Source organism: Oncorhynchus masou, unplaced genomic scaffold (genome assembly GCF_036934945.1).
Source record: "Oncorhynchus masou masou isolate Uvic2021 unplaced genomic scaffold, UVic_Omas_1.1 unplaced_scaffold_4354, whole genome shotgun sequence".
Taxonomy (NCBI): Eukaryota; Metazoa; Chordata; class Actinopteri; order Salmoniformes; family Salmonidae; genus Oncorhynchus; species Oncorhynchus masou.
The window spans coordinates 1,228-28,959 of NW_027010746.1; the positions used below are offsets into that span (position 1 = coordinate 1,228).

At 41.9% G+C, this 27,732-nt stretch overlaps 1 protein-coding gene across 1 annotated transcript; it reads left to right on the plus strand.

Moving 5' to 3' along the window:
• On the plus strand, positions 1 to 27,517 carry LOC135535036 (methyltransferase-like protein 22; the record flags this gene model as incomplete). The annotated part of the gene is made up of 6 exons (XM_064961773.1): positions 1 to 136; positions 6,365 to 6,436; positions 14,597 to 14,650; positions 14,809 to 14,889; positions 16,328 to 16,430; positions 27,349 to 27,517. Coding segments are annotated over exons 1-6 (513 nt in total), but the record flags the coding sequence as incomplete, so codon positions are not given.
• Between the last annotated feature and the right edge of the window lie 215 nt (positions 27,518 to 27,732).

A 27,732-nucleotide genomic window follows, 5' to 3' on the forward strand; every position in this document is an offset into this window, starting at 1 on the left:
GGCGCCTTCCTATTGGCTGATTTAATCCTGTCTCAGCCAACTACATTCAGAGGAGCCACCGTCTTGGAGTTGGGGGCAGGGACTGGGCTGACCAGCGTAGTCATGGCAACGGTGGCCAAAACAGTGTACTGCACAGGTGAGGTACCGTCAGGTAAACCAGGGGTCTTCGCCCCCCTGGGGGCCTCATGTATACATTTTGCTGTGTAAACGCCACATTAAATATCTACGTGCGCCATTACTGAGAAGAATAGGCAACTCCGCCTGGACAATGAGGCCCGATGTTATTGTATTTCTATCTGCTATGTTATTGTATTTCTATCTGCTATGTTATTGTATCTCTATCTGCTATATTATTGTATCTCTATCTGCTATATTATTGTATCTCTATCTGCTATGTTATTGTATTTCTATCTGCTATGTTATTGTATTTCTATCTGCTATGTTATTGTATTTCTATCTGCTATATTATTGTATCTCTATCTGCTATATTATTGTATTTCTATCTGCTATATAGGTAACTCCGCCTGGACAATGAGGCCCTATGTTATTGTATTTCTATCTGCTATATTATTGTATCTCTATCTGCTATATTATTGTATCTCTATCTGCTATATTATTGTATCTCTATCTGCTATATTATTGTATCTCTATCTGCTATGTTATTGTATTTCTATCTGCTATGTTATTGTATTTCTATCTGCTATATTATTGTATCTCTATCTGCTATATTATTGTATCTCTATCTGCTATATTATTGTATCTCTATCTGCTATGTTATTGTATCTCTATCTGCTATGTTATTGTATTTCTATCTGCTATGTTATTGTATTTCTATCTGCTATATAGGTAACTCCGCCTGGACAATGAGGCGCGATGTTATTGTATTTCTATCTGCTATGTTATTGTATTTCTATCTGCTATGTTATTTTATTTCTATCTGCTATGTTATTGTATTTCTATCTGCTATATAGGTAACTCTGCATGGACAATGAGACCCTATGTTATTGTATTTCTATCTGCTATGTTATTGTATTTCTATCTGCTATGTTATTGTATTTCTATCTGCTATGTTATTGTATTTCTATCTGCTATGTTATTGTATTTCTATCTGCTATATTATTGTATTTCTATCTGCTATATAGGTAACTCTGCATGGACAATGAGACCCTATGTTATTGTATTTCTATCTGCTATATAGGCAACTCTGCCTGGACAATGAGACCCTATGTTATTGTATTTATATCTGCTATGTTATTGTATTTCTATCTGCTATGTTATTGTATTTCTATCTGCTATGTTATTGTTATTTTATTTCTATCTGCTATGTTATTGTATTTCTATCTGCTATATAGGTAACTCCGCCTGGACAATGAGACCCTATGTTATTGTATTTCTATCTGCTATGTTATTGTGTTTCTATCTGCTACTGTGGACAATACCCTTGTATTTCTATCTGCTATGTTATTGTATTTCTATCTGCTATATAGGTAACTCTGCATGGACAATGAGGCCCTATGTTATTGTATTTCTATCTGCTATGTTATTGTATTTCTATTCTATCTGACCCTATGTTATTGTATTTCTATCTGCTATGTTATTGTATTTCTATCTGCTATGTTAGGTATTTCTATCTGACCCTATGTTATTGTATTTCTATCTGCTATGTTATTGTATATTCTATGGACAATGAGACCCTATGTTATTGTATTTCTATCTGCTATGTTATTGTATTTCTATCTGCTATATAGGTAACTCCGCCTGGACAATGAGGCCCGATGTTATTGTATTTCTATCTGCTATGTTATTGTATTTCTATCTGCTATATAGGTAACTCTGCATGGACAATGAGACCCTATGTTATTGTATTTCTATCTGCTATGTTATTGTATTTCTATCTGCTATGTTATTGTATCTCTATCTGCTATATTATTGTATTTCTATCTGCTATATAGGTAACTCCGCCTGGACAATGAGACCCTATGTTATTTTATTTCTATCTGCTATGTTATTGTATTTCTATCTGCTATATAGGTAACTCTGCATGGACAATGAGACCCTATGTTATTGTATTTCTATCTGCTATATAGGCAACTCCGCCTGGACAATGAGACCCTATGTTATTGTATTTCTATCTGCTATGTTATTGTATTTCTATCTGCTATGTTATTGTATTTCTATCTGCTATGTTATTGTATTTCTATCTGCTATGTTATTGTATTTCTATCTGCTATGTTATTGTATTTCTATCTGCTATATGTTATTGTATTATGTTATTGTATTTTATTGCTATATTCTATCTGCTATGTTATTGTATTTATATCTGCTATGTTATTGTATTTCTATCTGCTATGTTATTGTATTTCTATCTGCTATATAGGCAACTCCGCCTGGACAATGAGACCCTATGTTATTTTATTTCTATCTGCTATGTTATTGTATTTCTATCTGCTATATAGGCAACTCCGCCTGGACAATGAGACCCTATGTTATTTTATTTCTATCTGCTATGTTATTGTATTTCTATCTGCTATATAGGTAACTCCGCCTGGACAATGAGACCCTATGTTATTGTATTTCTATCTGCTATGTTATTGTATTTCTATCTGCTATAGCCTGGGCTCTGAGATTCATTAGGCTGTGATGTTGTGCTCCTGTCGCAAAGCAATACTGACGCATGTACTATACGGTCTATTTACTATGTTTGGAAGAATGCTTCTTTTTTTTTTATCAGTAATTTATGCTGTATTTGAAACCAAGGACTGTGACCGTTTCTGAAAGAGAAAACAATGTTAAATTGTTGTGGACCTGTCAGCAGAACATCTACAGTGCCTTCGGAAAGTGTTCCGACCCCTTGACCTTTTCCACATTCTGTTCCGTTACAGCCGTATTCTAAAACGGATTAAATTGTTGTTGTTGTTCCCCTCATCAATCAATACGTAATGACACAATACCCCATAATGACATCACAATACCCCGTAATGACATCACAATACCCCGTAATGACATCACAATACCCCATAATGACATCACAATACCCCGTAATGACAAAGTGAAAACGGGTTTTTAGAATTGTTTTAAAATAAACACAAATAAGACTACCTTCTGTACACCACCCCCCCCCTCCTTGTCACAACACAACTGATTGGCTCAAACAAATTAAGAAGGAAAGAGACTCCACAAATTAACTTCTAACAAGGCACACCTGTTCATTAAAATGCATTCAATGGGACAACCTCGTGAAGCTGGTTGAGAGAAGGCCAAGAGTGTTCAGAGCTGTCATCAAGGCAAAGAGTGGCTACTTTGAAGGATATCAAATATATTTTGATTAGTTTAACACTTTTTTTTTTTTTTGCTTACTACATGATTCCATATGTGTTATTTCATAGTTTTGATGTCTCCACTATTATTTTATAATGTAGAAAATGTTAAAAAGAAAGAAAAACCCTTGAATGAGTAGGTGTGTTCAAATTGTTGCCTGGTACTGTACTAGTCTACTCTGTTGAATTAAATAAGAGACCTGTAGATAATGGTGACCCTCGTGGTGACCCTCCGATGGCCCTGTATATTACCACACTATGAGGTTGGAATGATACTGTGTCATTGGGGAAATCATAATCATGTCCTTTTAGTATAAGAGCTGTTTGAAAAGACCGCCTGACATTTCAGCCTGTTTTGGTGTCAACACCTCTCCCCCAATAACATCTAGTTTCCCCCTCCCAACTCAGACCCCTCTGACAGTCCTAGTGTTCAACACCTCTCTCCCAATAACATCTAGTTTTCCCCTCCCAACTCAGACCCCTCTGACAGTCCTAGTGTTCAACACCTCTCTCCCAATAACAGTTAGTTTCCCCTCCCAACTCAGACCCCTCTGACAGTCCTAGTGTTCAACACCTCTCTCCCAATAACATCTAGTTTTCCCCTCCCAACTCAGACCCCTCTGACAGTCCTAGTGTTCAACACCTCTCTCCCAATAACATCTAGTTTCCCCCTCCCAACTCAGACCCCTCTGACAGTCCTAGTGTTCATCACCTCTCTCCCAATAACATCTAGTTTTCCCTCCCCAACTCAGACCCCTCTGACAGTCCTAATGTTCAACACCTCTCTCCCAATAACATCTAGTTTTCCCTCCCCAACTCAGACCCCTCTGACAGTCCTAGTGTTCAACACCTCTCTCCCAATAACATCTAGTTTTCCCTCCCCAACTCAGACCCCTCTGACAGTCCTAGTGTTCAACACCTCTCTCCCAATAACAGTTAGTTTCCCCTACCAACTCAGACCCCTCTGACAGTCCTAGTGTTCAACACCTCTCTCCCAATAATAGTTAGTTTTCCCTCCCCAACTCAGACCCCTCTGACAGTCCTAGTGTTCATCACCTCTCTCCCAATAACATCTAGTTTTCCCTCCCCAACTCAGACCCCTCTGACAGTCCTAGTGTTCAACACCTCTCTCCCAATAACATCTAGTTTCCCCTCCCCAACTCAGACCCCTCTGACAGTCCTAGTGTTCAACACCTCTCTCCCAATAACATCTAGTTTTCCCTCCCCAACTCAGACCCCTCTGACAGTCCTAGTGTTCATCACCTCTCTCCCAATAACATCTAGTTTTCCCTCCCCAACTCAGACCCCTCTGACAGTCCTAGTGTTCAACACCTCTCTCCCAATAATAGTTAGTTTTCCCTCCCCAACCCAGACCACTCAGACAGTCCTAGCAAAATTATTGCTTGAGAAATTGCAGTTTTCTAAGAAGCAATTTTTGTCGCTTTTTTTTTTTTGTCATTGAAACCAATCACAGTAAGGTACTTAAATGATAATTATTGCACTTGTATTAAAGTGCTCTTCTGGAGAGGGAAAGAACATTTCAAAGGGCAAGATAATTCCAAGCTACTCTGCCTGTCTTTCTGCCTGCCTACCTGCCTGCCTGTCTGCTTGTCTGCGTAGACCTGGAAGCATCATATTAAATAGACTGTTCTTCTGAATGTATTCAGAGAATGAAAATTCCATTTACTTCTAAGGTCAGAGAATGAAAATTCAATTTACTTCTCAAGTCTGGGTGAGTAATAGTGCTACTGCCTATCATCTCTGATACAGAAACCATTCTACATGGTCACCATGCTTCACTGATCCAAGGTCAGAATCATCTCTGATACAGAAACCATTCTACATGGTCATCATGCTTCACTGATCCAAGGTCAGAATCATCTCTGATACAGAAACCATTCTAAATGGTCACCGTGCTTCACTGGTCCAAGGTCAGAATCATCTCTGATACAGAAACCATTCTACATGGTCATCATGCTTCACTGATCCAAGGTCAGAATCATCTCTGATACAGAAACCATTCTAAATGGTCACCGTGCTTCACTGATCCAAGGTCAGAATCATCTCTATACCGAAACCATTCTACATGGTCATCATGCTTCACTGATCCAAGGTCAGAATCATCTCTGATACAGAAACCATTCTGCATGGTCACCATGCTTCACTGATCCAAGGTCAGAATCATCTCTGATACAGAATCCATTCTCCATGGTAGCCACCATGCTTCACTGATCCAAGGTCAGAATCATCTCTGATAGAGAAATCATTCTCCATGGTAGCCACCATGCTTCACTGATCCAAGGTCAGAATCATCTCTGATACAGAATCCATTCTACATGGTCACCGTGCTTCACTGATCCAAGGTCAGAATCATCTCTGATAGAGAAATCATTCTCCATGGTAGCCACCATGCTTCACTGATCCAAGGTCAGAATCATCTCTGATACAGAATCCATTCTACATGGTCACCGTGCTTCACTGATCCAAGGTCAGAATCATCTCTGATACAGAATCCATTCTACATGGTCACCGTGCTTCACTGATCCAAGGTCAGAATCATCTCTGATACAGAAACCATTCTACATGGTCACCATGCTTCACTGATCCAAGGTCAGAATTATCTCTGATACTGAATCCATTCTCCATGGTAGCCATGATGCTTCACTGATCCAAGGTCAGAATCATCTCTGATACAGAATCCATTCTACATGGTCACCGTGCTTCACTGATCCAAGGTCAGAATCATCTCTGATACAGAAACCATTCTACATGGTCATCATGCTTCACTGATCCAAGGTCAGAATCATCTCTGATACAGAAACCATTCTACATGGTAGCCACCATGCTTCATGTAGCCACCATGCTTCCACCATGATGAGTTGGTAGCAAGGTGTTCCTAATGAAGGTCTCTTATTGGTCTTGTTTGTTCTATTACCAATGTTGTGTTTTAGAATGTTGGACGCCCGACGTCTCTGTAATGTTTCTAATTTCAAAGTTACATAAACGCCGTGTCAAAATCCCAATATCTGTGTAACGTTGTGTTGCAGACGTTGGGGAGGACCTACTGAGCATGTGCCAGAAGAACGTGACGTTGAACAGACACCTGATGGAACCTGCAGGTGAGCCAACATTGAACAGTTAGACAATGTGTAGCGAGAGAACGTTACTTAAACAACGTTTTTTTGCACACACCGGGTTGCCGGCAAACGTGTGACCAGCTGGCATTTTCAATCAGGTCGGCCAGCACCTCACCACTTTTGATTTAGTTTAATAAAAAATATTTATGAAAAGCGTTAAGATAAAGTACAAAGTCATGTTTTTTTTAGACTGATTTACCTCATGATTTGTCAACATGGGGGTGCTGCATGCACATGGGAGTGCTGCATGCACATGGGAGTGCTGCAGGAATTTGGGAGTGCTGCAGGCACATGGGAGTGCTACAGGCACATGGGAGTGGGGAGTGCTACAGGAACATGGGAGTGCTGCAGGAACATGGGAGTGCTGCAGGAACATGGGAGTGCTGCAGGCACATGGGAGTGCTGCAGGCACATGGGAGTGCTGCAGGCACACGGGAGTGCTACAGGCACACGGAAGTGCTGCAGGCACATGGGAGTGCTGCAGGAACATGGGAGTGCTACAGGAACATGGGAGTTTTACAGGCACATGGCAGTGCTGCAGGCACATGGGAGTTTTACAGGCACATGGGAGTGCTACAGGCACATGGGAGTTTTACAGGCACATGGCAGTGCTGCAGGAACATGGGAGTGCTGCAGGCACATGGGAGTGCTGCAGGCACATGGGAGTGCTGCAGGAACATGGGAGTGCTGCAGGCACATGGGAGTGTTGCAGGCACATGGGAGTGCTGCAGGCACATGGGAGTGCTGCAGGCACATGGGAGTGATGCAGGAACATGGGAGTGATGCAGGAACATGGGAGTGATGCAGGAACATGGGAGTGCTGCAGGCACATGGGAGTGATGCAGGCACATGGGAGTGATGCAGGAACATGGGAGTGCTGCAGGCACATGGGAGTGCTGCAGGCACATGGGAGTGCTGCAGGCACATGGGAGTGCTGCAGGAACATGGGAGTGCTGCAGGCACATGGGAGTGCTGCAGGCACATGGGAGTGATGCAGGAACATGGGAGTGCTGCAGGAACATGGGAGTGCTGCAGGCACATGGGAGTGATGCAGGAACATGGGAGTGCTGCAGGCACATGGGAGTGCTGCAGGCACATGGGAGTGATGCAGGAACATGGGAGTGATGGAGGAACATGGGAGTGCTGCAGGCACATGGGAGTGCTGCAGGAACATGGGAGTGCTACAGGAACATGGGAGTGCTGCAGGAACATGGGGCGCTGCAGGAACATGGGAGTGCTGCAGGCACATGGGAGTGCTGCAGGAACATGGGAGTGCTGCAGGAACATGGGAGTGCTGCAGGAACATGGGAGTGCTGCAGGAACATGGGAGTGCTGCAGGAACATGGGAGTGCTGCAGGAACATGGGAGTGCTGCAGGCACATGGGAGTGCTGCAGGAACATGGGAGTGCTGCAGGAACATGGGAGCGCTGCAGGCACATGGGAGTGCTGCAGGCACATGGGAGTGTTGCAGGCACATGGGAGTGCTACAGGCACATGGGAGTGCTACAGGAACATGGGAGCGCTGCAGGAACATGGGAGTGCTGCAGGCACATGGGAGTGTTGCAGGAACATGGGAGTGCTGCAGGCACATGGGAGTGCTGCAGGCACATGGGATTCATACCAGAGTGTAACTAAGCAACGATTCATACCAGAGTGTAATTAAGCAACGATTCATACCAGAGTGTAACTTAGCAACGATTCATACCAGAGTGTAACTTAGCAACGATTCATACCAGAGTATAATTTATAATATATAATAATAATATATCCCATTTAGCAGACGCTTTTGTCCAAAGCGACTTACAAGTCGGCTGGGGCCACTACTTTTACATATGGGTGGCCCCAGCGGGAATCGAACCCACGACGCTTGGCGTTGCAAGCGCCATGCTCTACCGACTGAGCCACACAGGACCCAGGCACATGGGATTCATACCAGAGTATAACTAAGCAACGATTCATACCAGAGTGTAACTAAGCAACGATTCATACCAGAGTGTAATTAAGCAACGATTCATACCAGAGTGTAACTTAGCAACGATTCATACCAGAGTGTAACTTAGCAACGATTCATACCGGAGTGTAACTAAGCAACGGTTCATACTGCAGTGTAACTAAGCAACGATTCATATCAGAGTGTAAATTATTTCATGTAGTACCAGGCTAGCTCTCTCTCTCTCTCTCTCTCTCTCTCTCTCTCTCTCTCTCTCTCTCTCTCTCTCTCTCTCTCTCTCTCTCTTTCTCTCTCTCTCTCTCTCTCTCTCTCTCTCTTTCTCATTGACTGTTTCATTACAATATGTAGTACCAGGCTAGCTCTCTCTCCCCCTGACTGTTTCATTACAATATGTAGTACCAGGCTAGCTCTCTCTCTCATTGACTGTTTCATTACAATATGTAGTACCAGGCTAGCTCCCTCTCTCCCCCTGACTGTTTCATTACAATATGTAGTACCAGGCTAGCTCTCTCTCTCATTGACTGTTTCATTACAATATGTAGTACCAGGCTAGCTCTCTCTCCCCCTGACTGTTTCATGACAATATGTAGTACCAGGCTAGCTCTCTCTCCCCCTGACTGTTTCATTACAATATGTAGTACCAGGCTAGCTCTCTCTCCCCCTGACTGTTTCATTACAATATGTAGTACCAGGCTAGCTCTCTCTCTCTCTCTCCCCCTGACTGTTTCATTACAATATGTAGTACCAGGCTAGCTCTCTCTCCCCCTGACTGTTTCATTACAATATGTAGTACCAGGCTAGCTCTCTCTCTCCCTGACTGTTTCATTACAATATGTAGTACCAGGCTAGCTCTCTCTCTCCCCCTGACTGTTTCATTACAATATGTAGTACCAGGCTAGCTCTCTCTCTCTCCCCCTGACTGTTTCATTACAATATGTAGTACCAGGCTAGCTCTCTCTCCCCCTGACTGTTTCATTACAATATGTAGTACCAGGCTAGCTCTCTCTCCCCTTGACTGTTTCATTACAATATGTAGTACCAGGCTAGCTCTCTCTCTCCCTGACTGTTTCATTACAATATGTAGTACCAGGCTAGCTCTCTCTCTCCCCTGACTGTTTCATTACAATATGTAGTACCAGGCTAGCTCTCTCTCTCCCTGACTGTTTCATTACAATATGTAGTACCAGGCTAGCTCTCTCTCTCCCCCCTGACTGTTTCATTACAATATGTAGTACCAGGCTAGCTCTCTCTCTCCCCTGACTGTTTCATTACAATATGTAGTACCAGGCTAGCTCTCTCTCTCTCTCTCATTGACTGTTTCATTACAATATGTAGTACCAGGCTAGCTCTCTCCCCCTGACTGTTTCATTACAATATGTAGTACCAGGCTAGCTCTCTCTCCCCTGACTGTTTCATTACAATATGTAGTACCAGGCTAGCTCTCTCTCTCCCTGACTGTTTCATTACAATATGTAGTACCAGGCTAGCTCTCTATCTCTCCCTGACTGTTTCATTACAATATGTAGTACCAGGCTAGCTCTCTCTCTCTCTCTCCCCCTGACTGTTTCATTACAATATGTAGTACCAGGCTAGCTCTCTCTCTCCCTGACTGTTTCATTACAATATGTAGTACCAGGCTAGCTCTCTCTCCCCCTGACTGTTTCATTACAATATGTAGTACCAGGCTAGCTCTCTCTCTCCCTGACTGTTTCATTACAATATGTAGTACCAGGCTAGCTCTCGCTCTCTCTCTCTCTCTCTCTCTCTCTCTCTCTCTCTCTCTCTCTCTCTCTCTCCCTGACTGTTTCATTACAATATGTAGTACCAGGCTAGCTCTCTCTCCCCCTGACTGTTTCATTACAATATGTAGTACCAGGCTAGCTCTCTCTCTCCCTGACTGTTTCATTACAATATGTAGTACCAGGCTAGCTCTCTCTCTCCCCCTGACTGTTTCATTACAATATGTAGTACCAGGCTAGCTCTCTCTCTCCCCCTGACTGTTTCATTACAATATGTAGTACCAGGCTAGCTCTCTCTCCCCCTGACTGTTTCATTACAATATGTAGTACCAGGCTAGCTCTCTCTCTCCCTGACTGTTTCATTACAATATGTAGTACCAGGCTAGCTCTCTCTCTCCCTGACTGTTTCATTACAATATGTAGTACCAGGCTAGCTCTCTCTCCCCCTGACTGTTTCATTACAATATGTAGTACCAGGCTAGCTCTCTCTCTCTCCCCCTGACTGTTTCATTACAATATGTAGTACCAGGCTAGCTCTCTCTCTCCCTGACTGTTTCATTACAATATGTAGTACCAGGCTAGCTCTCTCTCTCTCCCCCTGACTGTTTCATTACAATATGTAGTACCAGGCTAGCTCTCTCTCTCCCCTGACTGTTTCATTACAATATGTAGTACCAGGCTAGCTCTCTCTCTCCCCTGACTGTTTCATTACAATATGTAGTACCAGGCTAGCTCTCTCTCCCCTGACTGTTTCATTACAATATGTAGTACCAGGCTAGCTCTCTCTCTCTCCCCCTGACTGTTTCATTACAATATGTAGTACCAGGCTAGCTCTCTCTCTCTCTCCCTGACTGTTTCATTACAATATGTAGTACCAGGCTAGCTCTCTCTCTCTCTCCCTGACTGTTTCATTACAATATGTAGTACCAGGCTAGCTCTCTCTCCCCCTGACTGTTTCATTACAATATGTAGTACCAGGCTAGCTCTCTCTCTCCCTGACTGTTTCATTACAATATGTAGTACCAGGCTAGCTCTCTCTCTCTCCCCCTGACTGTTTCATTACAATATGTAGTACCAGGCTAGCTCTCTCTCCCCCTGACTGTTTCATTACAATATGTAGTACCAGGCTAGCTCTCTCTCCCCCTGACTGTTTCATTACAATATGTAGTACCAGGCTAGCTCTCTCTCTCCCCCTGACTGTTTCATTACAATATGTAGTACCAGGCTAGCTCTCTCTCTCCCTGACTGTTTCATTACAATATGTAGTACCAGGCTAGCTCTCTATCTCTCCCTGACTGTTTCATTACAATATGTAGTACCAGGCTAGCTCTCTCTCTCTCTCTCCCCCTGACTGTTTCATTACAATATGTAGTACCAGGCTAGCTCTCTCTCTCTCCCTGACTGTTTCATTACAATATGTAGTACCAGGCTAGCTCTCTCTCCCCCTGACTGTTTCATTACAATATGTAGTACCAGGCTAGCTCTCTCTCTCCCTGACTGTTTCATTACAATATGTAGTACCAGGCTAGCTCTCTCTCTCTCTCTCTCTCTCTCTCTCTCTCTCTCTCTCTCTCTCTCTCTCTCTCCCTGACTGTTTCATTACAATATGTAGTACCAGGCTAGCTCTCTCCCCCTGACTGTTTCATTACAATATGTAGTACCAGGCTAGCTCTCTCTCTCCCTGACTGTTTCATTACAATATGTAGTACCAGGCTAGCTCTCTCTCCCCCTGACTGTTTCATTACAATATGTAGTACCAGGCTAGCTCTCTCTCTCCCCCTGACTGTTTCATTACAATATGTAGTACCAGGCTAGCTCTCTCTCTCCCTGACTGTTTCATTACAATATGTAGTACCAGGCTAGCTCTCTCTCTCCCCTGACTGTTTCATTACAATATGTAGTACCAGGCTAGCTCTCTCTCTCCCTGACTGTTTCATTACAATATGTAGTACCAGGCTAGCTCTCTCTCCCCCTGACTGTTTCATTACAATATGTAGTACCAGGCTAGCTCTCTCTCTCTCCCCCTGACTGTTTCATTACAATATGTAGTACCAGGCTAGCTCTCTCTCTCCCCTGACTGTTTCATTACAATATGTAGTACCAGGCTAGCTCTCTCTCTCTCCCCCTGACTGTTTCATTACAATATGTAGTACCAGGCTAGCTCTCTCTCTCCCCCTGACTGTTTCATTACAATATGTAGTACCAGGCTAGCTCTCTCTCTCCCCCTGACTGTTTCATTACAATATGTAGTACCAGGCTAGCTCTCTCTCCCCTGACTGTTTCATTACAATATGTAGTACCAGGCTAGCTCTCTCTCTCCCCCTGACTGTTTCATTACAATATGTAGTACCAGGCTAGCTCTCTCTCTCTCCCTGACTGTTTCATTACAATATGTAGTACCAGGCTAGCTCTCTCTCTCTCTCTCTCCCTGACTGTTTCATTACAATATGTAGTACCAGGCTAGCTCTCTCTCTCCCCCTGACTGTTTCATTACAATATGTAGTACCAGGCTAGCTCTCTCTCTCCCTGACTGTTTCATTACAATATGTAGTACCAGGCTAGCTCTCTCTCTCTCCCCCTGACTGTTTCATTACAATATGTAGTACCAGGCTAGCTCTCTCTCCCCCTGACTGTTTCATTACAATATGTAGTACCAGGCTAGCTCTCTCTCCCCTGACTGTTTCATTACAATATGTAGTACCAGGCTAGCTCTCTCTCTCCCCTGACTGTTTCATTACAATATGTAGTACCAGGCTAGCTCTCTCTCTCCCCCTGACTGTTTCATTACAATATGTAGTACCAGGCTAGCTCTCTCTCTCCCTGACTGTTTCATTACAATATGTAGTACCAGGCTAGCTCTCTCTCTCCCCCTGACTGTTTCATTACAATATGTAGTACCAGGCTAGCTCTCTCTCTCCCTGACTGTTTCATTACAATATGTAGTACCAGGCTAGCTCTCTCTCTCCCCCTGACTGTTTCATTACAATATGTAGTACCAGGCTAGCTCTCTCTCTCTCCCTGACTGTTTCATTACAATATGTAGTACCAGGCTAGCTCTCTCTCTCCCCCTGACTGTTTCATTACAATATGTAGTACCAGGCTAGCTCTCTCTCTCCCTGACTGTTTCATTACAATATGTAGTACCAGGCTAGCTCTCTCTCCCCTGACTGTTTCATTACAATATGTAGTACCAGGCTAGCTCTCTCTCTCTCCCCTGACTGTTTCATTACAATATGTAGTACCAGGCTAGCTCTCTCTCTCCCTGACTGTTTCATTACAATATGTAGTACCAGGCTAGCTCTCTCTCTCTCCCCCTGACTGTTTCATTACAATATGTAGTACCAGGCTAGCTCTCTCTCTCCCCCTGACTGTTTCATTACAATATGTAGTACCAGGCTAGCTCTCTCTCTCTCCCCCTGACTGTTTCATTACAATATGTAGTACCAGGCTAGCTCTCTCTCTCTCCCCCTGACTGTTTCATTACAATATGTAGTACCAGGCTAGCTCTCTCTCTCCCCCTGACTGTTTCATTACAATATGTAGTACCAGGCTAGCTCTCTCTCTCTCTCCCTGACTGTTTCATTACAATATGTAGTACCAGGCTAGCTCTCTCTCTCTCCCTGACTGTTTCATTACAATATGTAGTACCAGGCTAGCTCTCTCTCTCTCCCTGACTGTTTCATTACAATATGTAGTACCAGGCTAGCTCTCTCTCTCCCTGACTGTTTCATTACAATATGTAGTACCAGGCTAGCTCTCTCTCCCCCTGACTGTTTCATTACAATATGTAGTACCAGGCTAGCTCTCTCTCCCCCTGACTGTTTCATTACAATATGTAGTACCAGGCTAGCTCTCTCTCTCTCCCTGACTGTTTCATTACAATATGTAGTACCAGGCTAGCTCTCTCTCTCCCCCTGACTGTTTCATTACAATATGTAGTACCAGGCTAGCTCTCTCTCTCCCTGACTGTTTCATTACAATATGTAGTACCAGGCTAGCTCTCTCTCTCCCCCTGACTGTTTCATTACAATATGTAGTACCAGGCTAGCTCTCTCTCCCCCTGACTGTTTCATTACAATATGTAGTACCAGGCTAGCTCTCTCTCCCCTGACTGTTTCATTACAATATGTAGTACCAGGCTAGCTCTCTCTCTCCCCCTGACTGTTTCATTACAATATGTAGTACCAGGCTAGCTCTCTCTCTCCCCCTGACTGTTTCATTACAATATGTAGTACCAGGCTAGCTCTCTCTCCCCCTGACTGTTTCATTACAATATGTAGTACCAGGCTAGCTCTCTCTCCCCCTGACTGTTTCATTACAATATGTAGTACCAGGCTAGCTCTCTCTCTCCCTGACTGTTTCATTATACCATATATATATATATATATATATATATATATATATATATATATATATATATATATATATATCATTATAGTGTCTCTTTAACAGGTGGGAAGGTGCGAGTACGTCTACTGGACTGGCTCAGACACGATCTCTGCACAGGTGAGCAGGCTACACAAACACACACACACACACACAGAGAAACACACTCACACACAGATAGAGAAACACACACACACGTAGAGAAACACACGTGATGTTAATCCACGGTCTCTCTGCTGATCTCTCCTCTTCCTCTCCATTCATCTCTTGTTTCTCAGACGCCGATGCAGAGTTTGGATGGACAGAGGATGAAGTGGCCGATCTCCATGACAACACAACAATTATCATCGCGGCTGACGGTGAGACAGTTTTGATCAGCTGTTTGACCGGTAGGATCAGGTGTTTAACCGGTAGGATCAGGTGTTTAACCTGTAGGATCAGGTGTTTAACCGGTAGGATCAGGTGTTTAACCGGTAGGATCAGGTGTTTAACCGGTAGGATCAGGTGTTTAACCGGTAGGATCAGGTGTTTAACCTGTAGGATCAGGTGTTTAACCGGTAGGATCAGGTGTTTAACCTGTAGGACCGGGTGTTTAACCGGTAGGATCGGGTGTTTAACCGGTAGGACCGGGTGTTTAACCTGTAGGACCAGGTGTTTAACCGGTAGGATCAGGTGTTTAACCAGTAGGTTCAGGTGTTTAACCGGTAGGATCAGGTGTTTAACCTGTAGGATCAGGTGTTTAACCGGTAGGACCAGGTGTTTAACCGGTAGGATCAGGTGTTTAACCTGTAGGATCAGGTGTTTAACCTGTAGGATCAGGTGTTTAACCGGTAGGATCAGGTGTTTAACCGGTAGGACCAGGTGTTTAACCGGTAGGATCAGGTGTTTAACCGGTAGGATCAGGTGCTTAACCGGTAGGATCAGGTGTTTAACCTGTAGGACCAGGTGTTTAACCTGTAGGACCAGGTGTTTAACCGGTAGGATCAGGTGTTTAACCGGTAGGTTCAGGTGTTTAACCGGTAGGATCAGGTGTTTAACCGGTAGGATCAGGTGTTTAACCTGTAGGATCAGGTGTTTAACCGGTAGGATCAGGTGTTTAACCGGTAGGATCAGGTGTTTAACCGGTAGGATCAGGTGTTTAACCGGTAGGATCAGGTGTTTAACCGGTAGGATCAGGTGTTTAACCGGTAGGATCAGGTGTTTAACCGGTAGGATCAGGTGTTTAACCTGTAGGATCAGGTGTTTAACCTGTAGGATCAGGTGTTTAAACGGTAGGATCAGGTGTTTAACCTGTAGGATCAGGTGTTTAATGTTAATGATCTCCCTGCTAATTCACTCAGAGCAGACTACAGGTACAGAACACAGACAGTATGGTGCTGAATGATCTCTGTGGAACGTTAATGATCTCTGTGGAACGATAATGAACTCTGTGGAACGTTAGTGATCTCTGTGGAACGTTAATGATCTCTGTAGAATGTTAATGGTCTCTGTGGAACGTTAATGATCTCTGTGGAACGTTAATGATCTCTGTGGAACGTTAATGGTCTCTGTGGAACGTTAATGGTCTCTGTGGAACGTTAATGATCTCTGTGGAACGTTAATGATCTCTGTGGAACGATAATGAACTCTGTGGAACGTTAATGATCTCTGTGGAACGTTAATGATCTCTGTGGAACGTTAATGATCTCTGTGGAATGTTAATGATCTCTGTGGAACGTTAATGATCTCTGTGGAACGTTAATGATCTCTGTAGAATGTTAATGGTAATAAACTGTATTTATTTGTCATCTGTCCCAGTGTGCTACGATGACGACCTGACAGATGCGCTGTTCCGAACTCTGTACAGAATCTGTAACAACCTCCGTCTCCCCTGTACTACATACCTGTCTATAGAGAAGAGGTAACATACCTGTACTACATACCTGTCTATAGAGAAGAGGTAACATACCTGTCAATAGAGAAGAGGTAACATACCTGTACTACATACCTGTCTATAGAGAAGAGGTAACATACCTGTACTACATACCTGTCTATAGAGAAGAGGTAACATACCTGTACTACATACCTGTCCATAGAGAAGAGGTAACATACCTGTACTACATACCTGTCTATAGAGAAGAGGTAACATACCTCTACTACATACCTGTCCATAGAGAAGAGGTAACATACCTGTACTACATACCTGTCTATAGAGAAGAGGTAACATACCTGTACTACATACCTGTCTATAGAGAAGAGGTAACATACCTGTACTACATACCTGTCTATAGAGAAGAGGTAACATACCTGTCTATAGAGAAGAGGTAACATACCTGTACTACATACCTGTCTATAGAGAAGAGGTAACATACCTGTACTACATACCTGTCTATAGAGAAGAGGTAACATACCTGTACTACATACCTGTCTATAGAGAAGAGGTAACATACCTGTCTGTAGAGAAGAGGTAACATACCTGTACTACATACCTGTCTATAGAGAAGAGGTAACATACCTGTCTATAGAGAAGAGATAACATACCTGTACTACATAACTGTCTATAGAGAAGAGGTAACATACCTGTACTACATACCTGTCCATAGAGAAGAGGTAACATACCTGTACTACATACCTGTCTATAGAGAAGAGGTAACATACCTGTCTATAGAGAAGAGGTAACATACCTGTACTACATACCTGTCTATAGAGAAGAGGTAACATACCTGTACTACATACCTGTCTATAGAGAAGAGATAACATACCTGTACTACATACCTGTCTATAGAGAAGAGGTAACATACCTGTACTACATACCTGTCTATAGAGAAGAGGTAACATACCTGTACTACATACCTGTCCATAGAGAAGAGGTAACATACCTGTACTACATACCTGTCCATAGAGAAGAGGTAACATACCTGTACTACATACCTGTCTATAGAGAAGAGGTAACATACCTGTACTACATGCCTGTCTATAGAGAAGAGGTAACATACCTGTCTATAGAGAAGAGGTAACATACCTGTACTACATGCCTGTCCATAGAGAAGAGGTAACATACCTGTACTACATACCTGTCTATAGAGAAGAGGTAACATACCTGTACTACATGCCTGTCTATAGAGAAGAGGTAACATACCTGTCTATAGAGAAGAGGTAACATACCTGTACTACATGCCTGTCCATAGAGAAGAGGTAACATACCTGTACTACATACCTGTCTATAGAGAAGAGGTAACATACCTGTCTATAGAGAAGAGGTAACATACCTGTACTACATGCCTGTCTATAGAGAAGAGGTAACATACCTGTACTACATACCTGTCTATTGAGAAGAGGTAACATACCTGTACTACATACCTGTCTATAGAGAAGAGGTAACATACCTGTACTATATACCTGTCTATAGAGAAGAGGTAACATACCTGTACTACATACCTGTCCATAGAGAAGAGGTAACATACCTGTACTACATACCTGTCTATAGAGAAGAGGTAACATACCTGTACTACATACCTGTCTATAGAGAAGAGGTAACATACCTGTCTATAGAGAAGAGGTAACATACCTGTACTACATGCCTGTCTATAGAGAAGAGGTAACATACCTGTACTACATACCTGTCTATTGAGAAGAGGTAACATACCTGTACTACATACCTGTCTATAGAGAAGAGGTAACATACCTGTACTATATACCTGTCTATAGAGAAGAGGTAACATACCTGTACTACATACCTGTCCATAGAGAAGAGGTAACATACCTGTACTACATACCTGTCTATAGAGAAGAGGTAACATACCTGTCTATAGAGAAGAGGTAACATACCTGTACTACATACCTGTCTATAGAGAAGAGGTAACATACCTGTACCACATACCTGTCTGTAGAGAAGAGGTAACATACCTGTCAATAGAGAAGAGGTAACATACCTGTCAATAGAGAAGAGGTAACATACCTGTACTACATACCTGTCTATAGAGAAGAGGTAACATACCTGTACTACATACCTGTCTATAGAGAAGAGGTAACATACCTGTACTACATACCTGTCTATAGAGAAGAGGTAACATACCTGTACTACATACCTGTCCATAGAGAAGAGGTAACATACCTGTCTATAGAGAAGAGGTAACATACCTGTACTACATACCTGTCTATAGAGAAGAGGTAACATACCTGTACTACATACCTTTCTGTAGAGAAGAGATAACATACCTGTACTACATACCTGTCTATAGAGAAGAGGTAACATACCTGTCAATAGAGAAGAGGTAACATACCTGTACTACATACCTGTCTATAGAGAAGAGGTAACATACCTGTCTATAGAGAAGAGATAACATACCTGTACTACATAACTGTCTATAGAGAAGAGGTAACATACCTGTACTACATACCTGTCCATAGAGAAGAGGTAACATACCTGTACTACATACCTGTCTATAGAGAAGAGGTAACATACCTGTCTATAGAGAAGAGGTAACATACCTGTACTACATACCTGTCTATAGAGAAGAGGTAACATACCTGTACTACATACCTGTCTATAGAGAAGAGATAACATACCTGTACTACATACCTGTCTATAGAGAAGAGGTAACATACCTGTACTACATACCTGTCTATAGAGAAGAGGTAACATACCTGTACTACATACCTGTCCATAGAGAAGAGGTAACATACCTGTACTACATACCTGTCCATAGAGAAGAGGTAACATACCTGTACTACATACCTGTCTATAGAGAAGAGGTAACATACCTGTACTACATGCCTGTCTATAGAGAAGAGGTAACATACCTGTACTACATACCTGTCCATAGAGAAGAGGTAACATACCTGTACTACATACCTGTCTATAGAGAAGAGGTAACATACCTGTCTATAGAGAAGAGGTAACATACCTGTACTACATGCCTGTCTATAGAGAAGAGGTAACATACCTGTACTACATACCTGTCTATTGAGAAGAGGTAACATACCTGTACTACATACCTGTCTATAGAGAAGAGGTAACCTACCTGTACTATATACCTGTCTATAGAGAAGAGGTAACATACCTGTACTACATACCTGTCCATAGAGAAGAGGTAACATACCTGTACTACATACCTGTCTATAGAGAAGAGGTAACATACCTGTACTACATACCTGTCTATAGAGAAGAGGTAACATACCTGTCTATAGAGAAGAGGTAACATACCTGTACTACATGCCTGTCTATAGAGAAGAGGTAACATACCTGTACTACATACCTGTCTATTGAGAAGAGGTAACATACCTGTACTACATACCTGTCTATAGAGAAGAGGTAACATACCTGTACTATATACCTGTCTATAGAGAAGAGGTAACATACCTGTACATACCTGTCCATAGAGAAGAGGTAACATACCTGTACTACATACCTGTCTATAGAGAAGAGGTAACATACCTGTCTATAGAGAAGAGGTAACATACCTGTACTACATACCTGTCTATAGAGAAGAGGTAACATACCTGTACCACATACCTGTCTGTAGAGAAGAGGTAACATACCTGTACTACATACCTGTCTATAGAGAAGAGGTAACATACCTGTCAATAGAGAAGAGGTAACATACCTGTACTACATACCTGTCTATAGAGAAGAGGTAACATACCTGTACTACATACCTGTCTATAGAGAAGAGGTAACATACCTGTACTACATACCTTTCTGTAGAGAAGAGATAACATACCTGTACTACATACCTGTCTATAGAGAAGAGGTAACATACCTGTCAATAGAGAAGAGGTAACATACCTGTACTACATACCTGTCTATAGAGAAGAGGTAACATACCTGTCTATAGAGAAGAGATAACATACCTGTACTACATAACTGTCTATAGAGAAGAGGTAACATACCTGTACTACATACCTGTCCATAGAGAAGAGGTAACATACCTGTACTACATACCTGTCTATAGAGAAGAGGTAACATACCTGTCTATAGAGAAGAGGTAACATACCTGTACTACATACCTGTCTATAGAGAAGAGGTAACATACCTGTACTACATACCTGTCTATAGAGGAAGAGATAACATACCTGTACTACATACCTGTCTATAGAGAAGAGGTAACATACCTGTACTACATACCTGTCTATAGAGAAGAGGTAACATACCTGTACTACATACCTGTCCATAGAGAAGAGGTAACATACCTGTACTACATACCTGTCCATAGAGAAGAGGTAACATACCTGTACTACATACCTGTCTATAGAGAAGAGGTAACATACCTGTACTACATGCCTGTCTATAGAGAAGAGGTAACATACCTGTACTACATACCTGTCCATAGAGAAGAGGTAACATACCTGTACTACATACCTGTCTATAGAGAAGAGGTAACATACCTGTCTATAGAGAAGAGGTAACATACCTGTACTACATGCCTGTCTATAGAGAAGAGGTAACATACCTGTACTACATACCTGTCTATTGAGAAGAGGTAACATACCTGTACTACATACCTGTCTATAGAGAAGAGGTAACCTACCTGTACTATATACCTGTCTATAGAGAAGAGGTAACATACCTGTACTACATACCTGTCCATAGAGAAGAGGTAACATACCTGTACTACATACCTGTCTATAGAGAAGAGGTAACATACCTGTACTACATACCTGTCTATAGAGAAGAGGTAACATACCTGTCTATAGAGAAGAGGTAACATACCTGTACTACATGCCTGTCTATAGAGAAGAGGTAACATACCTGTACTACATACCTGTCTATTGAGAAGAGGTAACATACCTGTACTACATACCTGTCTATAGAGAAGAGGTAACATACCTGTACTATATACCTGTCTATAGAGAAGAGGTAACATACCTGTACTACATACCTGTCCATAGAGAAGAGGTAACATACCTGTACTACATACCTGTCTATAGAGAAGAGGTAACATACCTGTCTATAGAGAAGAGGTAACATACCTGTACTACATACCTGTCTATAGAGAAGAGGTAACATACCTGTACCACATACCTGTCTGTAGAGAAGAGGTAACATACCTGTACTACATACCTGTCTATAGAGAAGAGGTAACATACCTGTCAATAGAGAAGAGGTAACATACCTGTACTACATACCTGTCTATAGAGAAGAGGTAACATACCTGTACTACATACCTGTCTATAGAGAAGAGGTAACATACCTGTACTACATACCTGTCTATAGAGAAGAGGTAACATACCTGTACTACATACCTGTCCATAGAGAAGAGGTAACATACCTGTCTATAGAGAAGAGGTAACATACCTGTACTACATACCTGTCTATAGAGAAGAGGTAACATACCTGTACTACATACCTGTCTGTAGAGAAGAGATAACATACCTGTACTACATACCTGTCTATAGAGAAGAGGTAACATACCTGTACTACATACCTGTCTGTAGAGAAGAGGTAACATACCTGTCTATAGAGAAGAGGTAACATACCTGTACTACATACCTGTCTATAGAGAAGAGGTAACATACCTGTGCTACATACCTGTCTATAGAGAAGAGGTAACATACCTGTCTATAGAGAAGAGGTAACATACCTGTACTACATACCTGTCTATAGAGAAGAGGTAACATACCTGTACTACATACCTGTCTATAGAGAAGAGGTAACATACCTGTCTGTAGAGAAGAGGTAACATACCTGTACTACATACCTGTCTATAGAGAAGAGGTAACATACCTGTACTACATACCTGTCTATAGAGAAGAGGTAACATACCTGTACTACATACCTGTCTATAGAGAAGAGGTAACATACCTGTCTGTAGAGAAGAGGTAACATACCTGTACTACATACCTGTCTATAGAGAAGAGGTAACATACCTGTACTACATACCTGTCTATAGAGAAGAGGTAACATACCTGTCTGTAGAGAAAGGTAACATACCTGTACTACATACCTGTCTATAGAGAAGAGGTAACATACCTGTACTACATACCTGTCTATAGAGAAGAGGTAACATACCTGTACTACATACCTGTCTATAGAGAAGAGGTAACATACCTGTACTACATACCTGTCTATAGAGAAGAGGTAACATACCTGTACTACATACCTGTCCATAGAAGAGGTAACATACCTGTCTATAGAGAAGACGTAACATACCTGTACTACATACCTGTCTATAGAGAAGAGGTAACATACCTGTACTACATACCTGTCTGTAGAGAAGAGATAACATACCTGTACTACATACCTGTCTATAGAGAAGAGGTAACATACCTGTACTACATACCTGTCTGTAGAGAAGAGGTAACATACCTGTCTATAGAGAAGAGGTAACATACCTGTACTACATACCTGTCTATAGAGAAGAGGTAACATACCTGTACTACATACCTGTCTATAGAGAAGAGGTAACATACCTGTCTGTAGAGAAGAGGTAACATACCTGTACTACATACCTGTCTATAGAGAAGAGGTAACATACCTGTACTACATACCTGTCTATAGAGAAGAGGTAACATACCTGTCTGTAGAGAAGAGGTAACATACCTGTACTACATACCTGTCTATAGAGAAGAGGTAACATACCTGTACTACATACCTGTCTATAGAGAAGAGGTAACATACCTGTCTATAGAGAAGAGGTAACATACCTGTACTACATACCTGTCTATAGAAGAGGTAACATACCTGTACTACATACCTGTCTATAGAAGAGATAACATACCTGTACTACATACCTGTCTATAGAGAAGAGGTAACATACCTGTACTACATACCTGTCTATAGAGAAGAGGTAACATACCTGTACTACATACCTGTCCATAGAGAAGGTAACATACCTGTACTACATACCTGTCCATAGAGAAGAGGTAACATACCTGTACTACATACCTGTCTATAGAGAAGAGGTAACATACCTGTACTACATGCCTGTCTATAGAGAAGAGGTAACATACCTGTACTACATACCTGTCCATAGAGAAGAGGTAACATACCTGTACTACATACCTGTCTATAGAGAAGAGGTAACATACCTGTCTATAGAGAAGAGGTAACATACCTGTACTACATGCCTGTCTATAGAGAAGAGGTAACATACCTGTACTACATACCTGTCTATTGAGAAGAGGTAACATACCTGTACTACATACCTGTCTATAGAGAAGAGGTAACATACCTGTACTATATACCTGTCTATAGAGAAGAGGTAACATACCTGTACTACATACCTGTCCATAGAGAAGAGGTAACATACCTGTACTACATACCTGTCTATAGAGAAGAGGTAACATACCTGTACTACATACCTGTCTATAGAGAAGAGGTAACATACCTGTCTATAGAGAAGAGGTAACATACCTGTACTACATGCCTGTCTATAGAGAAGAGGTAACATACCTGTACTACATACCTGTCTATTGAGAAGAGGTAACATACCTGTACTACATACCTGTCTATAGAAGAGGTAACATACCTGTACTATATACCTGTCTATAGAGAAGAGGTAACATACCTGTACTACATACCTGTCCATAGAGAAGAGGTAACATACCTGTACTACATACCTGTCTATAAGAAGAGGTAACATACCTGTCTATAGAGAAGAGGTAACATACCTGTACTACATACCTGTCTATAGAGAAGAGGTAACATACCTGTACCACATACCTGTCTGTAGAAGAGGTAACATACCTGTACTACATACCTGTCTATAGAGAAGAGGTAACATACCTGTCAATAGAGAAGAGGTAACATACCTGTACTACATACCTGTCCATGTAACATACCTGTCTATAGAGAAGAGGTAACATACCTGTACTACATACCTGTCTATAGAGAAGAGGTAACATACCTGTACTACATACCTGTCTGTAGAGAAGAGATAACATACCTGTACTACATACCTGTCTATAGAGAAGAGGTAACATACCTGTACTACATACCTGTCTGTAGAGAAGAGGTAACATACCTGTCTATAGAGAAGAGGTAACATACCTGTACTACATACCTGTCTATAGAGAAGAGGTAACATACCTGTCTGTAGAGAAGAGGTAACATACCTGTACTACATACCTGTCTATAGAGAATAACATACCTGTACTACATACCTGTCTATAGAGAAGAGGTAACATACCTGTACTACATACCTGTCTATAGAGAAGAGGTAACATACCTGTCTGTAGAGAAGAGGTAACATACCTGTACTACATACCTGTCTATAGAGAAGAGGTAACATACCTGTACTACATACCTGTCTATAGAGAAGAGGTAACATACCTGTCTGTAGAGAAGAGGTAACATACCTGTACTACATACCTGTCTATAGAGAAGAGGTAACATACCTGTACTACATACCTGTCTATAGAGAAGAGGTAACATACCTGTACTACATACCTGTCTATAGAGAAGAGGTAACATACCTGTACTACATACCTGTCCATAGAGAAGAGGTAACATACCTGTCTATAGAGAAGACGTAACATACCTGTACTACATACCTGTCTATAGAGAAGAGGTAACATACCTGTACTACATACCTGTCTGTAGAGAAGAGATAACATACCTGTACTACATACCTGTCTATAGAGAAGAGGTAACATACCTGTACTACATACCTGTCTATTGAGAAGAGGTAACATACCTGTACTACATACCTGTCTATAGAGAAGAGGTAACATACCTGTACTATATACCTGTCTATAGAGAAGAGGTAACATACCTGTCTATAGAGAAGAGGTAACATACCTGTACTACATACCTGTCCATAGAGAAGAGGTAACATACCTGTCTGTAGAGAAGAGGTAACATACCTGTACTACATACCTGTCTATAGAGAAGAGGTAACATACCTGTACTACATACCTGTCTATAGAGAAGAGGTAACATACCTGTCTGTAGAGAAGAGGTAACATACCTGTACTACATACCTGTCTATAGAGAAGAGGTAACATACCTGTACTACATACCTGTCTATAGAGAAGAGGTAACATACCTGTACCTACATACCTGATTGAGAAGAGGTAACATACCTGTACTACATACCTGTCTATAGAGAAGAGGTAACATACCTGTACTATATACCTGTCTATAGAGAAGAGGTAACATACCTGTACTACATACCTGTCCATAGAGAAGAGGTAACATACCTGTACTTGACATACCTGTCTATAGAGAAGGAGGTAACATACCTGTCTATAGAGAAGAGGTAACATACCTGTACTACATACCTGTCTATAGAGAAGAGGTAACATACCTGTACCACATACCTGTCTGTAGAGAAGAGGTAACATACCTGTACTACATACCTGTCTATAGAGAAGAGGTAACATACCTGTCAATAGAGAAGAGGTAACATACCTGTACTACATACCTGTCCATAGAGAAGAGGTAACATACCTGTCTATAGAGAAGAGGTAACATACCTGTACTACATACCTGTCTATAGAGAAGAGGTAACATACCTGTACTACATACCTGTCTGTAGAGAAGAGATAACATACCTGTACTACATACCTGTCTATAGAGAAGAGGTAACATACCTGTACTACATACCTGTCTGTAGAGAAGAGGTAACATACCTGTCTATAGAGAAGAGGTAACATACCTGTACTACATACCTGTCTATAGAGAAGAGGTAACATACCTGTCTGTAGAGAAGAGGTAACATACCTGTACTACATACCTGTCTATAGAGAAGAGTAACATACCTGTACTACATACCTGTCTATAGAGAAGAGGTAACATACCTGTACTACATACCTGTCTATAGAGAAGAGGTAACATACCTGTCTGTAGAGAAGAGGTAACATACCTGTACTACATACCTGTCTATAGAGAAGAGGTAACATACCTGTACTACATACCTGTCTATAGAGAAGAGGTAACATACCTGTCTGTAGAGAAGAGGTAACATACCTGTACTACATGCCTGTCTATAGAGAAGAGGTAAATACCTGTACTACATACCTGTCTATAGAGAAGAGGTAACATACCTGTACTACATACCTGTCTATAGAGAAGAGGTAACATACCTGTACTACATACCTGTCCATAGAGAAGAGGTAACATACCTGTCTATAGAGAAGACGTAACATACCTGTACTACATACCTGTCTATAGAGAAGAGGTAACATACCTGTACTACATACCTGTCTGTAGAGAAGAGATAACATACCTGTACTACATACCTGTCTATAGAGAAGAGGTAACATACCTGTACTACATACCTGTCTGTAGAGAAGAGGTAACATACCTGTCTATAGAGAAGAGGTAACATACCTGTACTACATACCTGTCTATAGAGAAGAGGTAACATACCTGTACTACATACCTGTCTATAGAGAAGAGGTAACATACCTGTCTGTAGAGAAGAGGTAACATACCTGTACTACATACCTGTCTATAGAGAAGAGGTAACATACCTGTACTACATACCTGTCTATAGAGAAGAGGTAACATACCTGTCTGTAGAGAAGAGGTAACATACCTGTACTACATACCTGTCTATAGAGAAGAGGTAACATACCTGTACTACATACCAGTCTATAGAGAAGAGGTAACATACCTGTACTACATACCTGTCTATAGAGAAGAGGTAACATACCTGTACTACATACCTACCTGAACTCTGGAGCTCTGTCAGAGTGACCATCAGGTTCTTGTATATATAGATTGATGCTAAATGTAAAAAATAAATCCAGCTCATGTGCCACATCTTGTAATTACAGTGTGTGTGTGTGTGTGTGTGTGTGTGTGTGTGTGTGTGTGTGTCCGTGTGTGTCCGTGTGTGTCCGTGTGTGTCCGTGTGTGTCCGTGTGTGTCCGTGTGTGTCTGTCTGTCCCAGGCTGAACTTCACTCTGAGACACATGGACATATCCTGCGAGGCCTACGACCATTTCCGCCACTGTCTGTGTGAGATGCAGGAGCTGAGGGACGGACGGACATGCTTCACTGTGGAGCAGGTCACCCCCTCCTTCCCACAGTGCCTGCTGTATGAGCGCATAGAGCAACTGGTGAGAGACACTTTCACATACACACTTTACTGAACCTAGAAAACCCCTGTTCAACAGAATGTTTCTAGTACTATATCCTAAACCCCTATCCAACAGAATGTTTCTAGTACTATATCCTAAACCCCTATCCAACAGAATGTTTCTAGTACTATATCCTAAATACCCAACAGAATGTTTCTAGTACTATATCCTAAATGTTTCTAGTACTATATCCT